Source organism: Chiloscyllium plagiosum, unplaced genomic scaffold (genome assembly GCF_037043375.1).
Source record: "Chiloscyllium plagiosum isolate Xiang-an unplaced genomic scaffold, Cpla_swu_hap1 HiC_scaffold_9, whole genome shotgun sequence".
In the NCBI taxonomy this organism is placed as follows: Eukaryota; Metazoa; Chordata; class Chondrichthyes; order Orectolobiformes; family Hemiscylliidae; genus Chiloscyllium; species Chiloscyllium plagiosum.
Window position 1 is genome coordinate 30873716 of NW_028270147.1, and position 20778 is coordinate 30894493.

General features: G+C 41.2%; 1 protein-coding gene across 17 annotated transcripts in view; it reads left to right on the top strand.

The window, feature by feature from the left end:
- The window catches only part of LOC122554240 (receptor-type tyrosine-protein phosphatase F-like), a 469298-nt gene that overhangs the window by 336919 nt on the left and 111601 nt on the right, over window positions 1-20778 (top strand). For all 17 annotated transcript variants that reach the window (XM_087990512.1, XM_087990511.1, XM_087990513.1 and 14 more), the window contains 3 exons: window positions 11113-11366; window positions 13156-13246; window positions 14345-14554. In XM_087990512.1, coding sequence (XP_087846638.1) covers window positions 11113-11366; window positions 13156-13246; window positions 14345-14554 — 555 coding nt within the window. The remainder of the gene's footprint in view (window positions 1-11112; window positions 11367-13155; window positions 13247-14344; window positions 14555-20778) is intronic.

Below are 20778 nucleotides of genomic sequence, written 5' to 3' on the forward strand. Positions count from 1 at the left end.
GGCATTCCATGAACTCACGACTCGCAGAGTAAAGAACCTACCCCTAACATCTGTCCTATACCTACCACCCCTTAATTTAAAGCTATGCCCCCTCGTAATAACTGACTCCATACGTGGAAAAAGGTTCTCACGGTCAACCCTATCTAAACCCCTAATCATCTTGTACACCTCTATCAAGTCACCCGTAAATCTTCTTTTCTCCAATGAAAACAACCCCAAGTGCCTCAGCCTTTCCTCATACGATCTTCCTACCATACCAGGCAACATCCTGGTAAACCTCCTCTGCACCCGTTCCAGTGCCTCCACATCCTTCCGAAAGTATGGCAACCAAAACTGCACGCAATACTCCAGATGCGGCCGCACCAGAGTCTTATACAACTGCAACATGACCTCAGGACTCCGGAATTCAATTCCTCTACCAATAAAAGCCAGTACGCCATATGCCTTCTTCACCGCACTATTTACCTGGGTGGCAACTTTCAAAGATCTGTGTACATGGACACCAAGATCCCTCTGCTCATCCACACTATCAAGTATCCGACCATTAGCCCAGTACCCCATCTTTTTGTTACTCTTACCAAAGTGAATCACCTCACACTTAGCTACATTGAACTCCATTTGCCACCTTTCTGCCCAGTTCTGCAGCTTATCCCGCTGTAACCTGCCACATCCTTCCTCACTGTCAACAACTCCTCTGACTTTCGTATCATCCGCAAACTTGCTCACCCAACCTTCTAGCCCCTCCTCCAGGTCATTTATAAAAATGACAAACAGCAATGGTCCCAACACAGATCCTTGCGGAACACCGCTAGTAACGGCACTCCAAGATGAACCTTTACCATCAACTACTACCCTCTGTCTTCTTCCAGCCAGCCAATTCTAATCTAAACCTCCAACTCACCCTCAATGCCATACCTCCGTATTTTTTGAAGTAGCCTACCATGGGAACCTTATCAAACGCCTTACTAAAGTCCATATACACCACATCTACCGCTTTCCCCTCGTCCACCTCCTTAGTCACCTTCTCAAAGAATTCAATAAGGTTTGTGAGGCACGACCTGCCCTTCACAAAACCATGCTGACTATCCTTGATCATATTATTCCTATCCAGATGTTCATAAATCCTATCCTTTACAATTCTCTCTAAGACTTTGCCCACAACAGAAATGAGACTCACCGGCCTATAGTTACTAGGGTTATCCCTACTCCCCTTCTTGAACAAGGGAACCACATTTGCTAGCCTCCAGTCTTCTGGCACTACTCCTGCAGACGACGAGGACATAAAAATCAAGGCCAATGGCTCTGCAATCTCCTCCCTTGCTTCCCAGAGAATCCTAGGATAAATGCCATCAGGCCCAGGGGACTTATCTATTTTCACCCTTTCCAGAATTTCCAACACCTCTTCTCTACATACCTCAAAGCCATTCATTCTACTTAATTGTGACTCAGTATTCACATCGGCAACAATGTCCTGTTCCTGAGTGAATACTGACGAAAAGTATTCATTCAGTGTCTCCCCAATCTCTTTAGCCTCCACATGCAACTTCCCACTACTATCCTTGACTGGACCTATTTCTACCCTAGTCATTCTTTTATTCCTGACATACCTATAGAAAGCCTTAGGGTTTTCCCTAATCCTACCAACTAAGGACCTTTCATGTCCCCTCCTTGCTGCTCTTATCTCTCTCTTCAGGTTCTTCCTGGCTACCTTATAACTCTCAATCGCCCCAATTGAACCTTCACGCCTCATCTTTACATAGGCCGCCCTCTTCCATTTAACAAGGGATTCCAATTCCTTATTAAACCACGGCTCCCTCACACGACCCTTTCCTCCCTGCCTGAGAGGTACATACTTATCAAGGACACTCAATAGTTGCTCCTTGAACAAGCTCCACATATCGATTACGCCCTTGCCTTGAAGCCTACTTTTCCAAGCCACGCATCCTAAGTCATGCCTCACCGCATCATAATTTCCCTGCCCCCAGCTATAACTCTTGCCCTGCAGTGCACACTTATCCCTCTCCATCACGAGAGTAAAAGTCACAAAATTGTGGTCACTGTCCCCAAAGTGCTCACCTACCTCTAATTCTAACACCTGGCCTGGTTCGTTACCCAGAACCAAATCCAGTATGGCCTCACCTCTTGTTGACCTATCTACATATTGTGTCAGGAAACCCTCCTGCACACATTGGACAAACACTGACCCATCTAACGAACTTGAGCTATAGCTTTCCCAGTCAATATCAGGAAAGTTAAAGTCCCCCATAACAACCACCCTATTACTTTCACTCTTCTCTTGAATCATCCTCGCAATCCTTTCTTCTACATTTCTAGGACTATTAGGAGGCCTGTAAAAAACTCCTAACAGGGTGACCTCACCTTTCCTATTCCTAATCTCAGCGCAAACTACCTCAGATGGCGAGTCTTCATACATCGTCCTTTCCACCGCTGTAATACGATCTTTGACAAGCAATGCCACACCTCCCCCTCTTTTACCCCCACCTCTGACCCTACTAAAACATTTAAATCCTGGAACCTGCAACAGCCAATCCTGTCCCTGTTCTACCCATGTCTCCGTAATAGCCACAACATCGAAGTCCCAGGTACCAACCCACACTGCAAGTTCACCGACCTTATTTCGTATACTTCTTGCATTGAAGTATCCACACTTCAAGCCACTTTCCTGTTTACAGGCACCCTCCTTTGAGATTGATGCCATGTTCCTAACCTCCCTACACTCCAGATCCTGCACCCTAAAGCTACAGTCTAGGTTCCCATGCCCCTGCAGAGTTAGTTTAAACCCCCCCCAAGAGCACTAGCAAACCTCCCACCAAGGATACTGGTGCCCCTCAGGTTCAGGTGTAGACCATCCTGTTTATAGAGGTCCCACCTTCCCCAGAAAGAACCCCAGTTATCCAAATACCGGAATCCCTCCCTCCTGCACCATCTCTGTAGCCACGCATTTAACTGTTCTCTCTCCCTATTCCTCGACTCTCTATCACGTGGCACGAGTAACAAACCAGAGACAACAACTCTGTTCATTCTAACTCTGAGCTTCCAACCTAGCTCCCTGAAAGCCTGCCTAACTCCTCAGCCCTCCTCCTACCTATGTCATTGGTGCCAATGTGGACCACGACTTCGGGCTGCTCCCCCTCCCCCTTAAGGACCCGGAAAACACGATCAGAGACATCACGTACCCTTGCACCTGGGAGGCAACATACCAAACGTGAGTCTCTCTCGCCCCCACAAAACCGCCTATCTGTGCCCCGAACTATCGAATCCCCAATTACTAGTGCTCTGCTCTTCTCCACCCTTCCCTTCTGAGCAACGGGGATAGGCTCCGTGCCAGAGGCCTGAGCCCCATTACTTACCCCTGGTAAGTCGTTCCCCCACAAGTATCCAAAACGGTATACTTGTTCTTGAGGGGAACGGTCGCAAGGGGTCTCTGCACTGGCTGCTTCCTCCCAGTCCCCCTCACTGTCACCCATCGGTCTGCAATCTTTGGAGTTACTACTTCCCTAATGCTCCGATTTATGACCCACTCTGCCTCCCGAATGATCCTAAGTTCATCCAACTCCAGCTCCAGTTCCCTCACACGGTCTTGGAGGAGCTGGAGATGGGTGCACTTCCTGCAAGTGTAATCAGCAGGGACGTCCATGGCATCCCTCACCTCAAACATGTTGCAAGAGGAACATTGCACTGCCTTCACTGCCATCCCTCTAAAAGTAACCTTTTTTAAAAAAAAAACTGGGTCTAAAGAATAGAACAAGCAAAATGCAGCACTTACCTACTTACCACAACGGGTTTTATTATTAGGTTAGAGGAGGAGGGAGGGTGGGAGGCACTACCTCTGTAGTGCCTCGGGTTCTTCTCCTGCGCGCTTTTATAGGGAAAAAACCTATCTGGCTGCCCCTCTGGTCTTCGTCACTTCCCCCTGCTGCTCCCGCTTTTTCTGTGAAAAGAAAAAAAAAACACCGCTGCCCACTGCCGGTAAGTAATTTTAAAACAAACTGTCTCACCTTAGCTGTAGCCTTCCGGGTTCCTTTACACTCTGCTGCTGCTTGCACTCAAAATGACCGTTGGCGTCGAAGGGTGAGTATTTATACTCACTACTTTCCTTCCCGGCTGCCCCTCTGGTCTTCGTCACTTCCCCCTGCTGCTCCCGCTCTTTCTGTGAAGAGAAAAAAAAAACACCGCTGCCCACTACCGGTAAGTAATTTTAAAACAAACTGTCTTACCTTAGCTGTAGCCTTCCGGGTTCCTTTACACTCTGCTGCTGCTCGCACTCAAAATGCAGCCTTCAGACCTAACAGTCTCTCCAACACCATTTCCTGCCTAATATAAATTCTCTTCTGTTCAGGTCCTTCAGCCACTACTACATCAGGGAGATTGCTCGTATCTTCCCCAGTGAAGACAGATCTAAAGTTCCAGTTCAACTCTTCTGCCATTTCTTTGATCCCCGTAATAAATTCACCTGTTTCTGTCTTCAAGGGCCCAATTTTAGTCTTAGTATGGTATTCTGACAGAAAGATTTGCTTCACTCGATGACATCTGAAATAAAGTTTTCCTTTTCTCAAACATCCCATGATTTGCTCTTTTAAAGTATTGGATTCATTTCCTCCTTTCACGCCCATTCAAAGTTCATATTGAGATTTCATCTTCTTTTTGTTTTATTATCAAGACGAGATTAAAATATGCTATTTCAAAGGATTTGTGTAGTATATAAAAATACATTTGGAATCAGACACATGATTCTTCAGTTGACTGACTTCCTAAATGTAAATAGTCTTATGTTCACTAAACTTATAGTCGTAAATTTGTCGTCGTAAAATTTGTCGTCACACAAAAATGTGGACCTACAAATCTGTTGTCAGATTACGATGGTTTATTTCTGGAAAGTAAATTATGGAACCATGTTTGATCACTTCGTTAGATTATTGTCAAGTGAGTTCCAAAACCCAACTGTTGTAGAATTGTAGTATGATCTGCATAGGTGAAAAATATGAGCTAACTCAGTGTTTCAAGAAACTTGATAAATGCCCTATCTAATTTTGACAATAAGAATTTGTCATTTCTGAAGTTTGGAAGTATCATATTTAATCTGTACCCTCAGACCTAAGCTAATCTGGTGTCATTAGGGCTACATGGAAACCAAAACGATACACCAGGATAAACTGGAGGAGAGTGTTGAGTCCAGTGACCCATCTTCAGAACTGATAGTAATTAGGACAAGGTGGTATTTATGCTAATGACAGGAGATTGAGGGAAAGGATTGATCAGATAGGTGGACACTGAACCCTGAGAGAGAGAGACAAAGTTAGACAGACAAAGAGATGATAGATAGTAAGCCAGGTAAAAAGAAAAGCTGATATAGGGGACAATGAATAGGTGAAAATGGGTTTTCTAAAAGCAGTCCATTGCCATGACCGACCCTGGGGTACAGGCCATACCAAAAATAATATAAAAAATAATTTTGTATGTTGAGTTTCTTGTAGCCCTTCTTGCCTGAGTTGAAATGTATTATTTGAATTTTTTGGCACACTTTTTGCCTACTTTAAAATTTAATGCTCATTTGCTAATATTTCATTTGCTTTTTCCATTTAATATTATCCAAGTAATATTGTAAAAGTTTTCTACTCAATTAGAATGTTACACTGTTACCACCTAATCGATAAGCAGTTGGTATTATTATGGATTAATAGGGTTTTGATCGATCCAGACTGGTGATTTAATTTGGACAACTTAACTCAATAAGTAAGCAGTTGAAGGATCTAAATAAACTTCTGAAATCCCTGTCTCCTCCACAGTGGGGAGACAAAACACAGACTGGGTGACTACTTTGCAGAACATTTATGTTCTATCTGTAAATTTGGCCCCAAGCTTCCAGTTACCTGCCACTTCAACATAGTGGTGCGCTGTCTGCCAAAATTTTTGTCTTGGGCCTACTGTAATGTTCCATTGAGGTTCAGTGCATGCTGAAAGAACAGCATTCATCTTCTGCGTGGGGACCCTGCGGCCTTCAGTTATTGAAGTTCAATAACTTGGGCTGTAGACAGGGCTTTAAATTAAATAGGGGGAGAGAGGACTCAGTTATAAGGGAAATTATAAAACCCAAAGTAAAAGAGGAGGTAAGATTGCAGAACTGAGGAGAGGTTATTAAAATCTCCAGAACAGACACAAATAGGACAGAGTGAATGGAAAGGGTTAGCAATCAAACTTCAAGCACACTGGGCAAATGAATGAGCATGAGAAGAGGGACAGTTAATACAGGACTGAAGATGTTATATCTGAATGCATGCAATATGAAGAATATGGTAAATGAGCTTGTGGCGCATATCAAAATGGCAGGAATGATGTAGTGGGCATCACGGAGATGTGGCTTCAAGGGGATCAGGATTGGGAGTTGAATATTCAAGGATAAACATCCTATCGAAAAGATAGGCAGGTGGGCAGAGGGAGTGGGTTGCCTTATTAGAAAGAAATGAAATTAAATCAATAGTGAGAAACGAAATAGGGTCACATGGTGTAGAATTGAGGAACTGCAAAGATTTAAAAAAATATTGTTGAAGTTATGTACAGGCCTCTGAAAAGTAGTCAGGAGCTGGGGCACAAGATACACCAGGAGATAGAAAAGAATAACAATGATCATGGGGGATTTCAATATGCAGGTGGACTGGGAGAGTCAGGTTGGTGGTGGACTGTAAAAAAACGAATTTGTAGAATGTCTATGAGATGGCTTTTTGGAGTAGCTGGAGGTGGAGCCCACTAGGGAGCAGGCGATATTGGATTTAGTTTTGAGCAATGAGGCAGACTTGATAAGGGAGTTTAAATTGAAGGAACCTTCAAGAGGCAGTGATCATAATATGATTGAATTTACTGTGCAATTTGAGAGGTAGAATTTAGAATCAGAGATATCAGTATTACAGCTGAATAAAGGCAACTACAGAGGCATGAGGGAGAAGCTGGTTGGAATTGACTGGGAGAGAAGCCTCGCAGGAAAGACAGTGAAAATGCAATGGTAGGACTTTCTGGGAGTAATTTAGGAGACACGGCAGAGATACATCCCTTGGGAGGATGAGGCGATCATGGTTGATTAGGAAAGTCAGGGATAGGATAAAAGCAAATGAGAAAGCATATAATATGGCAAAGGGCGATGGGAAACCAGAGGATTGGGAAGCTTACAAAGACCAACAGAGGGCAACAAAAAAAGAAATGAGGAGGGAGAGATTAAATATGAGGGTAAGCTACCCAGTAATACAAAGGAAAGCTGTAAGAGTTTCTTTCGATATATAAAGGGCAAAAGAGAGGCAAAACTGGACATTGAGCCACTGAAAAATGATGCTAGAGAGATAGAGTGGGGAACAAGACATGAGTAATATCCCAAAAACTCAAGAGAGTGAGGAGGCAGAGCTGAGTATGGTGGCCATCACCAAAGAGAAGGTGCTAAGAAACTGAATGGCCTGAAGGTGGATAAAGCACCTGGACCAGATGGACTACACCCTAGAGTTCTGAGGGAGGTAGCTGAAAAGATAGTGGAGGTTTAGTGGTGATCGTTCAGGAATCGCTAGAATCAGGATGGGTCCCAGAGGACTGGAAAATTGCTAACATGATACCCCTGTTTAAAAGGTGAGTAAGGCAAAAGGCAGAAAATTACAGACCAATAACCCATCCTCAGTTGATCTTGGAATCCGTTGTGAAGGATGAGATTTCTGAATACTTGGAAGTATATGGTAAAATAAGGCAAAGTTAACATGGTTAATCAAGGCGAGATCATGCCTGACAAATCTGCTAGAATTCTTTGAGGAAGTAACAAGCAGGTTAGACCAAGGAGATGCAATGGATGTTATCTACCTGGACTTCAAGGAGGCTTTTGACAAGGTGCTGCACAGGAGGTTACTGAGTATGATAAGGGCCCATAGTGTCAGAGGCAAGGTGCTAGCAGGGATAATAGCTTGGTTGTCTGGCAGAAAGCAGAGAGTGCGGTTAAGAGTCCTCCTCAGGATGGAAGCAGGTGTTGGGACCACAAGGCTCAGTGTTGGGACCACAATTTTTCACTTTATACATTAACAATCTAGCTGAAGGAACTGAGGGCATTCTGGCCTTAAGGAGGCAGGGAGACTGCAGAAGGATTTGGACAGGTTTGGAGAGTGGGCAAAGAAATGGCAGATGGAGTACAACGTGGGAAAGTGTGAGGTCATGCACTTTGGTAGGAAGATTACAGGCATGGACTATTTTCTAAATGGGGAGAAAATTCAGAAGTCTGAAATGCAAAGAGACTTGGGAGTTCCAGACCAGGATTCTCTCAAGGTAAACCTTGCAGGTTGAATGAGATGTTAGCAAGGCAAATGTAATGATGGCATTTATTTTGAGAGGACTTGAATATAAAAACAGGGATGTACTTCTGAGGCTCTACAAGGCTCTGGTCTGACCACATTTGGAGTATTGTGCTCAGTTTTGTGTCCCATATCTCAGGAAGGATGTAATGGCCCTGGAACATGTTCAAAGGAGGTTCACTATAATGGTCCCTGGAATGAAAAGCTTAACTTACAAGAAACTTTTGAGGACTTTGGGACTATACTTGATGGAATGTAGGTGGATGAGGGGGGGATCTGATTGAAACATACAGAATACTGAATGGCCTTGTCAGAGTAGATGTTGGGAAGATGTTTCCATTGGTAGGAGAGATTAGGACTGGAGGGCTTGGCCTTAGATCAAAGGAAAGACCTTTTAGAACGGAGATAAGCAGAAACCTTTTCAGCCAGAGAGTGGTGAATCTACGGAATTCATTGCTACGGAAGACTGTGGAGGCCAGGTCATTGAGTATATTTAAGACTGAAATAGATAGGTTCTTAAGTATCAAGAGTTAGGGGGAGAAAATGGGAGAATGAGGATGAGAAACTTATTCACCATGATTGAATGGCAGAGCAGACTCGATGGGCTGAATGGCATAATTTCTGCTCCTATGTCTTACGGTCTTGTGGTCTAATTTAGAGTCTAACCACCTCCTTCCATGTCCTTTACCCGTCCCCATACCCTGAACCCTGTCATAACATGGACTGCTTTCAGCACAGCCAACCCATTTTCACCGACTCGTTGTCCCAATTTTCAGCTTTTCTCCTTCCCTGACTTAGTATCTACCATCTCACTGTCTGTCTAACTTTCTTTTTTTCTCTCTGGGATCCATCTCATTCTATCTGATAACTCCTTTCCCCAACCTCCTGTCATCAGCATAAATACCACTTTTTCCGAGCTACTAACAGTTCTAAAGAAGGATAACTTATAGGTTATATAAAGGTTAACTCTGCCTTTTGCTGCAGATGTTGACAGATCTGTTGAATTTCTCCACAATTTCTGCTTTTGTTTTAAACTTTCAACATCTGCAGTTCTTCATGTTATTCTGAAATCTCCAAAGTTAATTTTTGGTTGACACCTTTAGCCATTAAAATAAAGTGCTGAAGATACTCAGCATCTGTGGAGAGAGAAACAAAGTTGATGTTTTGAGTACAATGACTCTTGAAACTGATGATGGCTGAAAAATAACTGCTTTCATGCAGGGTAGATTGCACATGTGGAAGAGGTGGTGAGGGTGCCCTGAGCAAAAGGACATAGGGAATTCAAATAGTAGTAAAGGAAAGATTTAGCTTCAAAATATGTGTTAATGATAGATGTGAATAATAGAAGCTAGGTCGTGCTCTGAAATTATTTAAATTGTTGTTGAGTCTTAATAGCTATCAAGTCCTTCAACAGAAAAGTGAGGTATAGTTCCTCCAGCTTGGGCTTCATTGGAATGCTGCACAGACCTCATAAGGAAATGTTTGTATGGGAGCAAGATGGTGCATTGAAATGACAAATAACTGGAAGGAGTCCAAAGTTCTAGCCATTAGTTGCTTAATTTGGATAACGAATGACATGTTTTTCCCCATTTAATAGTTCTTCCACTTGTTCTACAGTTTTGAAGGACTCCTTAAATTTGTTTTTTCTCACAGAAAAACTTTTCATTAAAGAAACATTGTTTAAAGTGCTACAGAGAATTGAAGGATTCTTGGGTTTTATTGCTTTGAAAGGAACACCAGGAAATTATTTTAACGATCACAATCTAATGAAATCTAGTTGTTTGTTCTTGTGTTTAGTTCTATTCATTGACACTGTTATAGCCAAAGATATGGGAGATATCATTTTTATTTGTTCTTCAATCAAAGAGGGGAACTGTATCAGGATTATATTAATTTTATTCAGCTTAATAAATGTAATTTTTACTCATTTGAAGCTACTTTCCAGATTACTTCACACCTTAGATTATATTTCAGTACATAACTTTGCCTTTGAAAAGAAGTCTTTATGCGAGACTCAAATAAGTGTCTGGAAATTATTCAAATTGTAATAGCATCTTTATGCATATGAATGCATGGCAACGGAAATGTAGTTACAAATATGATTTGTATTCTTACATTCTTAAAAATGTCGAACAGCTGCCATCCAAAATAAACCAAAATTAATGCAAATTAAAGGCCTTGATTTGAACTTCAGATAAGTTTTCAGCAGGTGAGTGACAAGTTGACTTGGAAACTCCCTCACCACTTTAGAAATCAGGACCAAATTATTTTAACTCCTGGGTCTCGCTTAAATAATGACACTCAAGTTCCTCCCTGAAATGGACAGAAAATCACCTGGCCGACAGGCCATCCATTAATACATGGTGAGTAACAGGCAAAGGACAGGTTGAGCAATGAGATGTTTGATTATTCAGGAATCTTTGTTTGAAAAAGGTGATCTAACATTTTAACTGCTGTAGTTGCCTGGAAAGAAAAATTGTTGGTGAAACTTCTAAGCTCTGCAAGCAGTTTATTAACTTGTATTTTCTTTCTGTTGTAACTGAATACTTTGATTTAATTGTGAAACTGCCATGAAGTAATTATAGATAGTAACAAATTGCTGTCAAATTGTTCTACAACCTGGTGATCTTCCATTAACAAACTGGAGCTTACTATAGTGCCTCTTTTTATAGCACAATTGATGTTGATCATCTGCTTTGAAAGGAAGCAAACAAAAATGAAGTTAAATATAAACTTTTTTAAAATTTATTATGAGTGCCTTTTCTTATCCCTATCTCAGATCCTGTACAATGGCCAAAGCATAGAGGTTGATGGACAATCCATGCGAAAACTTATTACAAAGCTTCAGCCTGACACCGAATACTCCTTTGTGTTAACAAACCGTGGAAATAGTGCTGGTGGACTACAGCAGGTGGTATCGATCCGAACTGCTCCTAACCTGCTGCGCACAAAACCAGTTGTGTACAGCAAAAATATCCAGGATGGCAAATTGCCAATAAATCTGCCAAAGGTGCAGACCACATCCATTGTCAAGTAAGTTGTGACCTAATTTAAGAATGAAATCACTGGATTTGTGAAATTTATATTAATATGCTAACCCATTTCTGTAGGTTTGTTTTTGTAAACTATGCGGAAAGTCTGTGAGATGGTGCAAATGATTATATCGTCACATAAACTTTGCTTGTTCTAATGACTGTGTCTGGGTTGGTGGGGATGGTTATAAATTTAGAAAAGACCACTTCAAACAAAATGTCACATGATTGTACATGTACATTACATGATGTCACTGTCTCATCTGCATTAAGAACTAGAGTTAAATATTTTAAACTGGAGAACTTTGTTGCCGATAAAACTTGAAATCATATTGGGATTTTAATTGCAGCATGCCTTATTAAAACAGAGACGAAAGCTGCATTCAGACATGCGAAATTTTGGACAGGAACCTGAAATATCTCCCACAAAGGCCGGTATCCCGTCACCGAATTACCCTTTATTTACACATGCACAGTACATGACACAGAACCAGCCAGATCATAGCTGGCTTCTAGAGTGAACAGATCCACTGACACTCCTGTTTGTTTTTTTTTTCTTTTTTCCCCAGCACCCATGTTGTGTGTGTGCAGGTGTGAGACACAGTGAAAGACACAAGGTGTACGAATCTTTATTCAGTTTCCACCACCAGGAAGAAAGGAAACACCCAAGTGGCCAGTGACAAGCAGTGCCCTTCACATCAATGGGCAATGCTGCGTGATCAAACATTGAAGGGGAGGGCAGGGATTAATTCAAAATAGAATTGGATGGGGAAATAATACACTCCACTCCCTGCAGCGCCCACCTCTCCCTGAACAACTCCAGGATGTGGGTGGACACCGCATGCTCCTTTTCCAGAGACACCCGGGCTCTAACCTTGTGGGTGGCACGGTGTCACAGTGGCTAGCACTGCTGCCTCACAGCGCCAGAGACCCAGATTCAATTCTTGCCTCAGGCAACTGTCTGTGTGGAGTTTGCACATTCTCCCAGTGTCTGCATGGGTTTCCTCCAGGTGCTCCGGTTTCCTCCCACAGTCCAAAAAAAATGTGCAGGTGAGGTGAATTGGCCATGCTAAATTGCCCTAGTGTTAGGTGAAGGGGTAAATGCAGAGGAATGGGTCTGGGTGGGTTGCTCTTCGGAGGGTCAGTGTGGACTTGTTGGGCTGAAGGGCCTGTTTCCACACTGTAAGTAATCTAAATCTAATCTAAATTTAATGGAACTGCGAAAGAGGGGACACTCCTGTTTGTTTATTTTTTTTTCACAAGGTGCACAAATCTTTATTCAGTTTCCACCACCAGGAAGAAAGGAAACACCCAAGTGGCCAGTGACAAGCAGTGCCCTTGACATCAAAGGGCAATGCTGTGTGATCAAACAGTGAAGGGGAGAGCAGGAATTAAATCAAAATAGAGTTGAGGGGGAAATAATGCACTCCACACCCCGCGGTGCCCACCACTCCCTGAACAACTCCAGGGTGTTGGTGGACACCACGTGATCCTTCTCCAGAGACACCCGGGCTCTAACGTAACCGCGGAAGAGGGGGCACTCCTGTTTATCTCTGTCAGCCAGGATTCCCTGATTGGACCAGGTTAAAAGCCTCAGTCAGTGAAATCCTACTGAATGAGGTCCACCTGATTAACCTTGTTCCAATCACTACAGGAATGTTACAGGACCTTTTTCTCTTCCTGCACAGTTCCTGCCAGATGTTGCAGGTTAAAACCAGCTCTCATATTGTTCAGAAAATGTGACTATCCTTTTCCGCCTTTCCATCTAATCTATAGAATCTCTCTTTTAGGTGGTATTTTATTGTAGTGGTACCATTTGATAGAACCCAACGTGCTGTTACAGACAAATTGCAAAATCCTGAGGAGATGGACCTTGATGATGTAAGACTTTATAATCAGAATGATACCATGTATATTTAATGAAAGTTTTATGTTGCGTGTTCTGGAAATTTATTGTCATCAGTTTACATTTACAATGAGAGTTGATAAATGTGTAGAAAGCTATCTGTTTGGATAGCAAGTGGGCCAGTGCTTCATTTTATTCTTTTCTCCCCTCAACCTCAATCAAAAATTGAATGGCAATTTAGTAAATTAAATGCAGGGGCTGTTTCTCCTGAGAAAATGAGGGAAGCAATATCTAAATTGCAGCTGTACACAGGTTTATATTCTTGTTCCCTTATCAATTTTTACATAAAAGTATCTAATCTATTGATCTGAATGGAAGAAAATGCACCCAGCAATGCTCATCCGTTAGCTATCAGTTCAAAATTAGAAGCGTTTCACTCACTCACTTGTATATCAGCCCTATTCTGGAACAAATTAAATCCCCAGCAGTGATTAGTACATGAGAGAAACCCTTGTATTGTTTTGATCTTCTTAAAGCTTTATGCAGTTTAATGTTCGAGAAAAAAATTCTTTTGTGTTCTTCATACAAAAGTTGAGAAGAATTTTGCAAATTTTATTCAGTTCATGATTAGTTCATGCAAAACTAAAATTATGAATCAGTGTTAAATATTATGGAATATAAAGAGCCACAGTAAAGAATATCCTAGGCCCTGTTTGACAATGGAGATCTCTTTCTGAAACCATTGTATTAAAATGTACAGCTGAACCATTCTTCCATTCCATTTCCATTCTTACAGCTTTTTTTCTCTCCCTACTACTGCTATTGGCCATGGTTTCAGCAAGGTGATCTTCTAAGTTTCTGCAGTGTCTGACATATAATTGAAGAATATTAACTTCCAATCCAGCACTTTTGTCTCCCTGTTTTTGTCGTGAAACATTTGATCTCTGGCACTTACACAGACCATTTGGCTGAGAATGGGAATTGTGTGGTCTTTTATTGGTTTAATTTTGGCAGGATGAACAGGTTATGCACTCCTACGTGTATCACAGTAGTGCAGAATCTGTGCTTTGTTAGTCAAATCATCTAAATAAAAAATTGAAATGTTACTAAAATACATGTATGTATATGTTTAGCTGTTTGAAGGGATAAACCACCATCATAATATTCGGCAACGACGTCAGTCTGAGAAACCAAAGCCATATATTGCTGCCCAGCTGCAGAAACTACCAGACACATTCACACTTGGAGATGAACAGACCTATGGAGGGTTTTACAATAAACCACTATCTCCCAACCACAGTTACCTGTGCTTTGTTTTGGCAGCATTAGAGGAGAAGGATACAGTAAGTATACATATAGTATTTTGGAATTTTTAGAACATTGTCATTTTCTTGAATACTTGGCTAAAATTTCCATGCTTAAGGTAAACCTCTGCCTTAACTGTGTTTTTTTAATTGAAGGGATAAAGTCACTACATGGAATCCCATTGTTAGAAAATAAGAATATAAGAAACATAAGTATACCGTATGGTATATCATCGCTGCCCTCCATTCAACATAGCTGATCTTCCACTTCCCAGCACACTTTCCATAATACTTGATTCAATGATAGATCAAAACTTAGTCTATCTCAGCCTCCATTATATGCAATAATGGGGCACCCACAACTTCTTAGGGGAGCTAATTCCAAAGTTTCACAGTAATTTGAGTCAAGAAATGTCCTCCCATCTCAGTCCTACATGATCATACTCTTATGCCAAAGCCATATTACAATTCCCCAGTTAAGAGAAAGCAATTTCATAGTGTCTCTCCTGTTACATTCTTGTAACTTTTAAATGTTCTGCAATTTACATATGAAAGAACTGAAACCAATATGTTCATTCTAAAAGATGAGAGACTTAACAAACAATCCAGGTCTTTTTCAATACATAACTTCAATTACATCACACAGCAAAAATGCATCACAGCAAAATTCTGTGGCTTACGATCTCCACAACCACCTGATGAAGGAGCAGTGCTACAAAAGCTAGTGCTTCCAAATAAACCTGATGGACTATAACCTGGTGTTATGTGACTTTTAACTTTGTACACCCCAGTTCAACACTGGCATCTCTAAATCATGACTGTCCAAATATGACTGAGTGGTTCAAGAAGGCAGCTCATCATCATCACCATAATCTCAAAGGCAGTTAGCAATGGACAATAAATGTTGCTTAACCATGATATCCATGAATGAACAAAAAGATGTCATCGAGTCATAGAGATGTACAGCATGGAAACAGACCCTTCGGTCCAACCAGTTCATGCCGGCCAGATGTCCCAATCCAATCTAGTCCATTTGCCAGCACCCAGCCCATATCCCTCCAAACCCTTCCTATTCACATATCCATCCAAATGCCTCTTAAATGTTGCAATTGTACCAGCCTCCACCACTTCCTTTGGCAGGTCATTCCGTACCTGTACTGCCCTGTGCATAAAAAGGTTGCCCCTTAGGTCTCTCTCATATCTTTCCCCTCTCACCCTAAACCTGTGCCCTCTAGTTCTGGACTCCCCCAGCTCAGGGAAAAGACTTTGCCTATTTATCCTATCCATGCCCCTCATAATTTTGTAAATCTCTATAAGGTCACCCCTCAGCCTCCAACGCTCCAGGGAAAACAACCCCAGCCTGTTCAGTCTCTCCCTATAGCTCAAATCCTCCAACCCTGGCAAGATCCTTGTAAATCTTTTCTGAACCCTTTCAAGTTTCACAACATCTTTCCAATAGGAAGGAGACCAGAATTGCACACATTCCAACAGTGGCCGAACCAATGTCCTGTACAGCCGCAACATGACCTCCCAACCCCTGTACTCAATACTCTGACCAATAAAGGAAAGCATACCAAACACCTTCTTCACTATCCTATCTACCTGTGACTCCACTTTCAAGGAGCTATGAACCTACACTCCAAGGTCTCTTTGTTCAGCAACACTCCCTAGGACCTTTCTGTTAAGTATATAAGTCCTGCTAAGATTTGCTTTCCCAAAATCCAGCACCTCGCATTTATCTGAATAAAACTCCATCTGCCACTTCTCAGCCCATTGGCCCAACTGGTCCAGATCCTGTTGTAATCTGGGATAACCCTCTTCGCTGTCCACTACACCTCCAATTTTGGTGTCATCTGCAAACCTACTATCTGTACCTCTTATGCTAGCATCCAAATCATTTCTGTAAATGACAAAAAGTAGAGGGCCCAGCACCAATCCTTGTGGCACTCCACTGGTCACAGGCCTCCAGTCTGAAAAACAACCCTCCACTACCACCCTCTGTGTTCTACCTTTGAGCCAGTTTTATATCCAAATGGCTAGTTCTCCCTGTATTCCATGAGATCTAACCTTGCTAACCAGTCTCCCATGGGGAACCTTGTCAAATGCCTTACTGAAGTCCATATAGATCACATCTACCGTTCTGCCCTCATCAATCCTCTTTGTTACTTCTTCAAAAAACTCAGTCAAGTTTGTGTAATAACTTTCAACAATGTTTTATAATATAAATGACAAAAAAAGCAAACATGCTGATTTTCAGTAAGTTCAATTCATACATTTTAAATCTGCTACAAGTTTGGTGTCAAATAATAAATATGAGTAACATGATACATCAAATAATTTCTATTCCCATTTCAGGATCAAGTCCTAGTGGAATTGTTAATGCTCTAAACTTTGAATCACAATGTTCTGGCCTTAATTCTTACTGCAGGACTTAACACACAAAAATTAAGGCTGGATTTCAAACTGAAGGTGGGATCTTTGCACCCAAACCCAAATTTTGGGGAAGTAGCCTCAGACACTTAGGAAGCTCATCCTTTTTTTAAGTTTCTGGCTGATGGCCCTTTCATTTGGATGAGATTTGGGAGTCTTATGCGTCTGCAGGAGGATGTCCGATCTCATGGACTGGCTGGCAGCTGTGCAAACTGACAGTATCATGCAGGAATGGTGGCCAAAGCTGCTGTTGCCGGTAAGACAGGAAGGTGGCATTCAGCAATTGCCTCATGCATTCCAGTTAGTCTGAGATATTGCTGGCACCAGGCTGACAGGAGCAGGGATTAGATATTGGACTTGAAGAGCATAGACTTGGGAGAGGAAAATCAATGGGTGGACTTATCCCGATTGACACAGTTGCCGGCAGGGTTGTAACTGCTGGGCTGCACGTTGGGCACAATCTTTTCCTGCGATCATTGCATTTTAATGAGAAGAATGTTTAAAAACATATTATTTGAATGGTAAAATATTGCAGAACGCTTGAGAGGCAGGAAGGATATGGGTGCCGTGCTGCGTGAATTGCAATAGATCATTATGCAAGTACAGTAAGTAATTAGGAAAGCTAATAAATTTAGTTATTATAAATATAATTCAAAGCAAGAAGTAAAGAGTTTATGCTTTAATTATATAGGGCAGTGGTGAGACCACATCTGTAGTACTTTGTACAGTACTGACCTCCTTATTTCAGGAAAGATATAAATGTGATCAAAGCAGTTCAGAGAAGGTTTATTTGACTAATGTCTGGAGTCAGTAGATTGTCTTATGAGATAAGCTTTGACAGAATAGACTTGTATCCACTGAAGCTGAGATGAAAATGAGTCAACTTAACTGAAATATGAAATTCTGAGGTATCTTGACACAATGTATGTGAGAATGGTATTTTGACTTATGGAGAATTTAGAAATTTTGATCACATTTTATAAATAAGGGGTTGCACATTTAAGGCTGAGATGAGAATTTCTTGCTCTAACAGGGGAATGAAGTCTTTTGTAACTCTAACTTAAATGGTGGTGGAAACAGCAGTTTGAATATTTTTAAAGTAAAGGTCAATACATTGGTGGTAAACAAGGTGATGAAAGGCTACCCACAATTCTGAGGAATCCATGATCTTTCTGAACAGTAGAGCTTGCTAGAGGGGCCAAATGGTCTAATTTGGCTCCTGATTTGTGCGAGATCAGAGCACTGACAGGATGAGACCCTTAATTGTGCATTAATTGCACATTTAAGGCCTTCATTTGAACCGCAGGTGGGAATTCTACAAAAATCTAGAACACCACCTGTAAAATTATGGAGGACATGGGTGACTGACTGGTACACAATTGATGTCATGACATCTTAATTTGTGGATTCTGTTTACCCAGCTGCAGATATTGCATAAAGTTCAGATCCAATATTGATACTTCTCACTGTAGTGCTGCTTGGACATGCCATCTTTCAGATGACATATTAGATTGTGGCCCATCTGTTTGCTTGGGTGCATTTAGAAGATCCCATTGCACAAGTTTGAAGGAGAGTAGCAAAATATTGAGTCAGATTATATCACACAACACAAAATTTAATTGTGAGTTTGTTTTTATGTTTATCAACAATTTCTGTACAATATTTTAATTTTCAGAATTAGATTTTTCACTATTTCAAACTCATTGTTACTACAACGTTTTAATACTTGCAAATAGCTGTTTACTACAAGAATTAATTCTGAATTACATTATAGTAATGAACATTATATCATAGAGCAGGATTTCCCAAAATGGTATCAGGACCCCAAATGGGAAGTGAATTGAAATTTGGAGGCAGTGGCTGTCATGGAGCTCTGACCTCCTCAAATTGTCAAACAATTGTCAAGCTTCAAATGGAATCATAGTGGGAAAAAGTTTGGCTGACTTTATAGAGGTTTATAAAATCATCACGGGATGATAAGGTAAATAGCCAAATTCTTTTTCCAAGGGTAGAGGAGTCCAAATCTAGATGGCATAGGTTTAACGTGAGAGGGGAAAGATTTAACAGGGACCTGAGGGGCAACTTTTTTGCACCGAGAGTGGTGCGTAAATGGAATGAGCTGCCGCAGGCAGTGGTAGAGAGATGTACAATTACAATGTTTAAAAGGTGTGGCAGCATAATGGCTCAGTGATTAGCACTGCTGTCTCACAGCGCCAGGGACCCAGGTTTGATTCCAGCTTCAGGCGACTGTGTGGAATTTGTGCATTCTTCCTGTGTCGACATGGATTTCCTCCGGGTGCTCCGGTCTTCTCCCACAGTCCAAAGATGTGCAGGTTAAGTGGATTGGCCATGCTAAGTTGCCCGTAGTTTCCAGAGATGAACAAGCTAGGTGAGTTAGGCATGGGAAATGCAGAGTTATTAGGATGGGATGGAAGGAGGATCTGGGCGGGATGCTCTTTGGAGTGTCTGCATGTATATGATGGGCTGAGTGGCCCACGTCCATACTGTCAGGATTCTGTATTTTAAAAAAAAATAATAAAATACATTTGGACAAGTACATGAATAAGAAAGGTTTAGGGGGATTTGGGCCAAATGCAGACAAATTGAACGAGTTAGGAAACCTAGTCAGTGTGAATGAGTTGGGCTGAAGGGTCTGTTACTGTGCTGTATGACACTATAAGATTAGATCAGATTCCCTATAGTATGGAAACAGGCCATTTAGCCTAACAAGTCCACACCAGCCCTCCGAATTGTAACCCATCCAGATAATTCCCCTACCCTATATTTACCCCTGACTAATGCACCTAAGAGACTGGGCAATTTAGCAAAAAAAAAGGTAATGTCATAGAGTGTATCATAATAAGAATAGTGATAAAATGACAATTCTACTTTAAATTTAAATGCAATCTTCAAATTCACCTGAAGAAGCAATTGAATGTCAAAACAAGTATATGTGATTAAGGTCATACTCACAATCCTATATAATTTCTTAAAAGTATGGTCAGCTTTTAAGGGGTATTATATTAGAAATCAGTTTGTATCCAATAAGATGGCTGACCTATCTCTGTTGTATTATCTATTAATATGTTAGCTTTAAAAAATGTCTTTGCTTCTGTCGCTGTTAGAAACACAGCCATATCTTTCTTTCATTGAATCTATGAGGGTCAACTGCTTACAGTCCACTTTTCTTACAGGTGTTTGGCTCTCTTCATGTAAGTTGTTAGTTTTTTTAAGAATTCCCGCTATTTCCATGTGTGTTTACAAGCTTATTGGCAATGAATCAGTTTTAATTTTCACATTGATTAGTTTAATTAGCGCTTCAATTTCTTAATTAAATATATCACTTCCTTTGCAATTATACTTTGATTTTTTCTTGTAAAACCATCATGACTATGTATTATGTACTTCTTTAAGTTTTGCAGATTTAAATTGTAAACATTTTTTCATCTCTCTTGGATACGATTTTTAAAAAGTCTTTGTGAACAAAATCAAGGTGGAGAAATTTGCAAAATCTGAAGAATAGTTAGAAAATGTCAGTAAAGCACAGTAGTGAACAAAGCAGAGTATTCATCACTGTAGCGGAATGTTACCGTTTTGATTTACTTTCGCAAAGAGTTGTACCTGCTGCAGTTGGATTGTGTACTGAGGACTCAGATGAAACATTTATGTCGACATCAAAATGCATATTTTCTCCTCACATTGCTAACAAGTTCTGAGTTCATTTTTTGGTGAAAACTCATTAGGTCTGGTCAAATTCTGCAGTATTCATCAGCCCAGATTTCATTCTATGTAGGATCGCACAGCCGCAAAGAAAAATTGAACACTAAATTTAT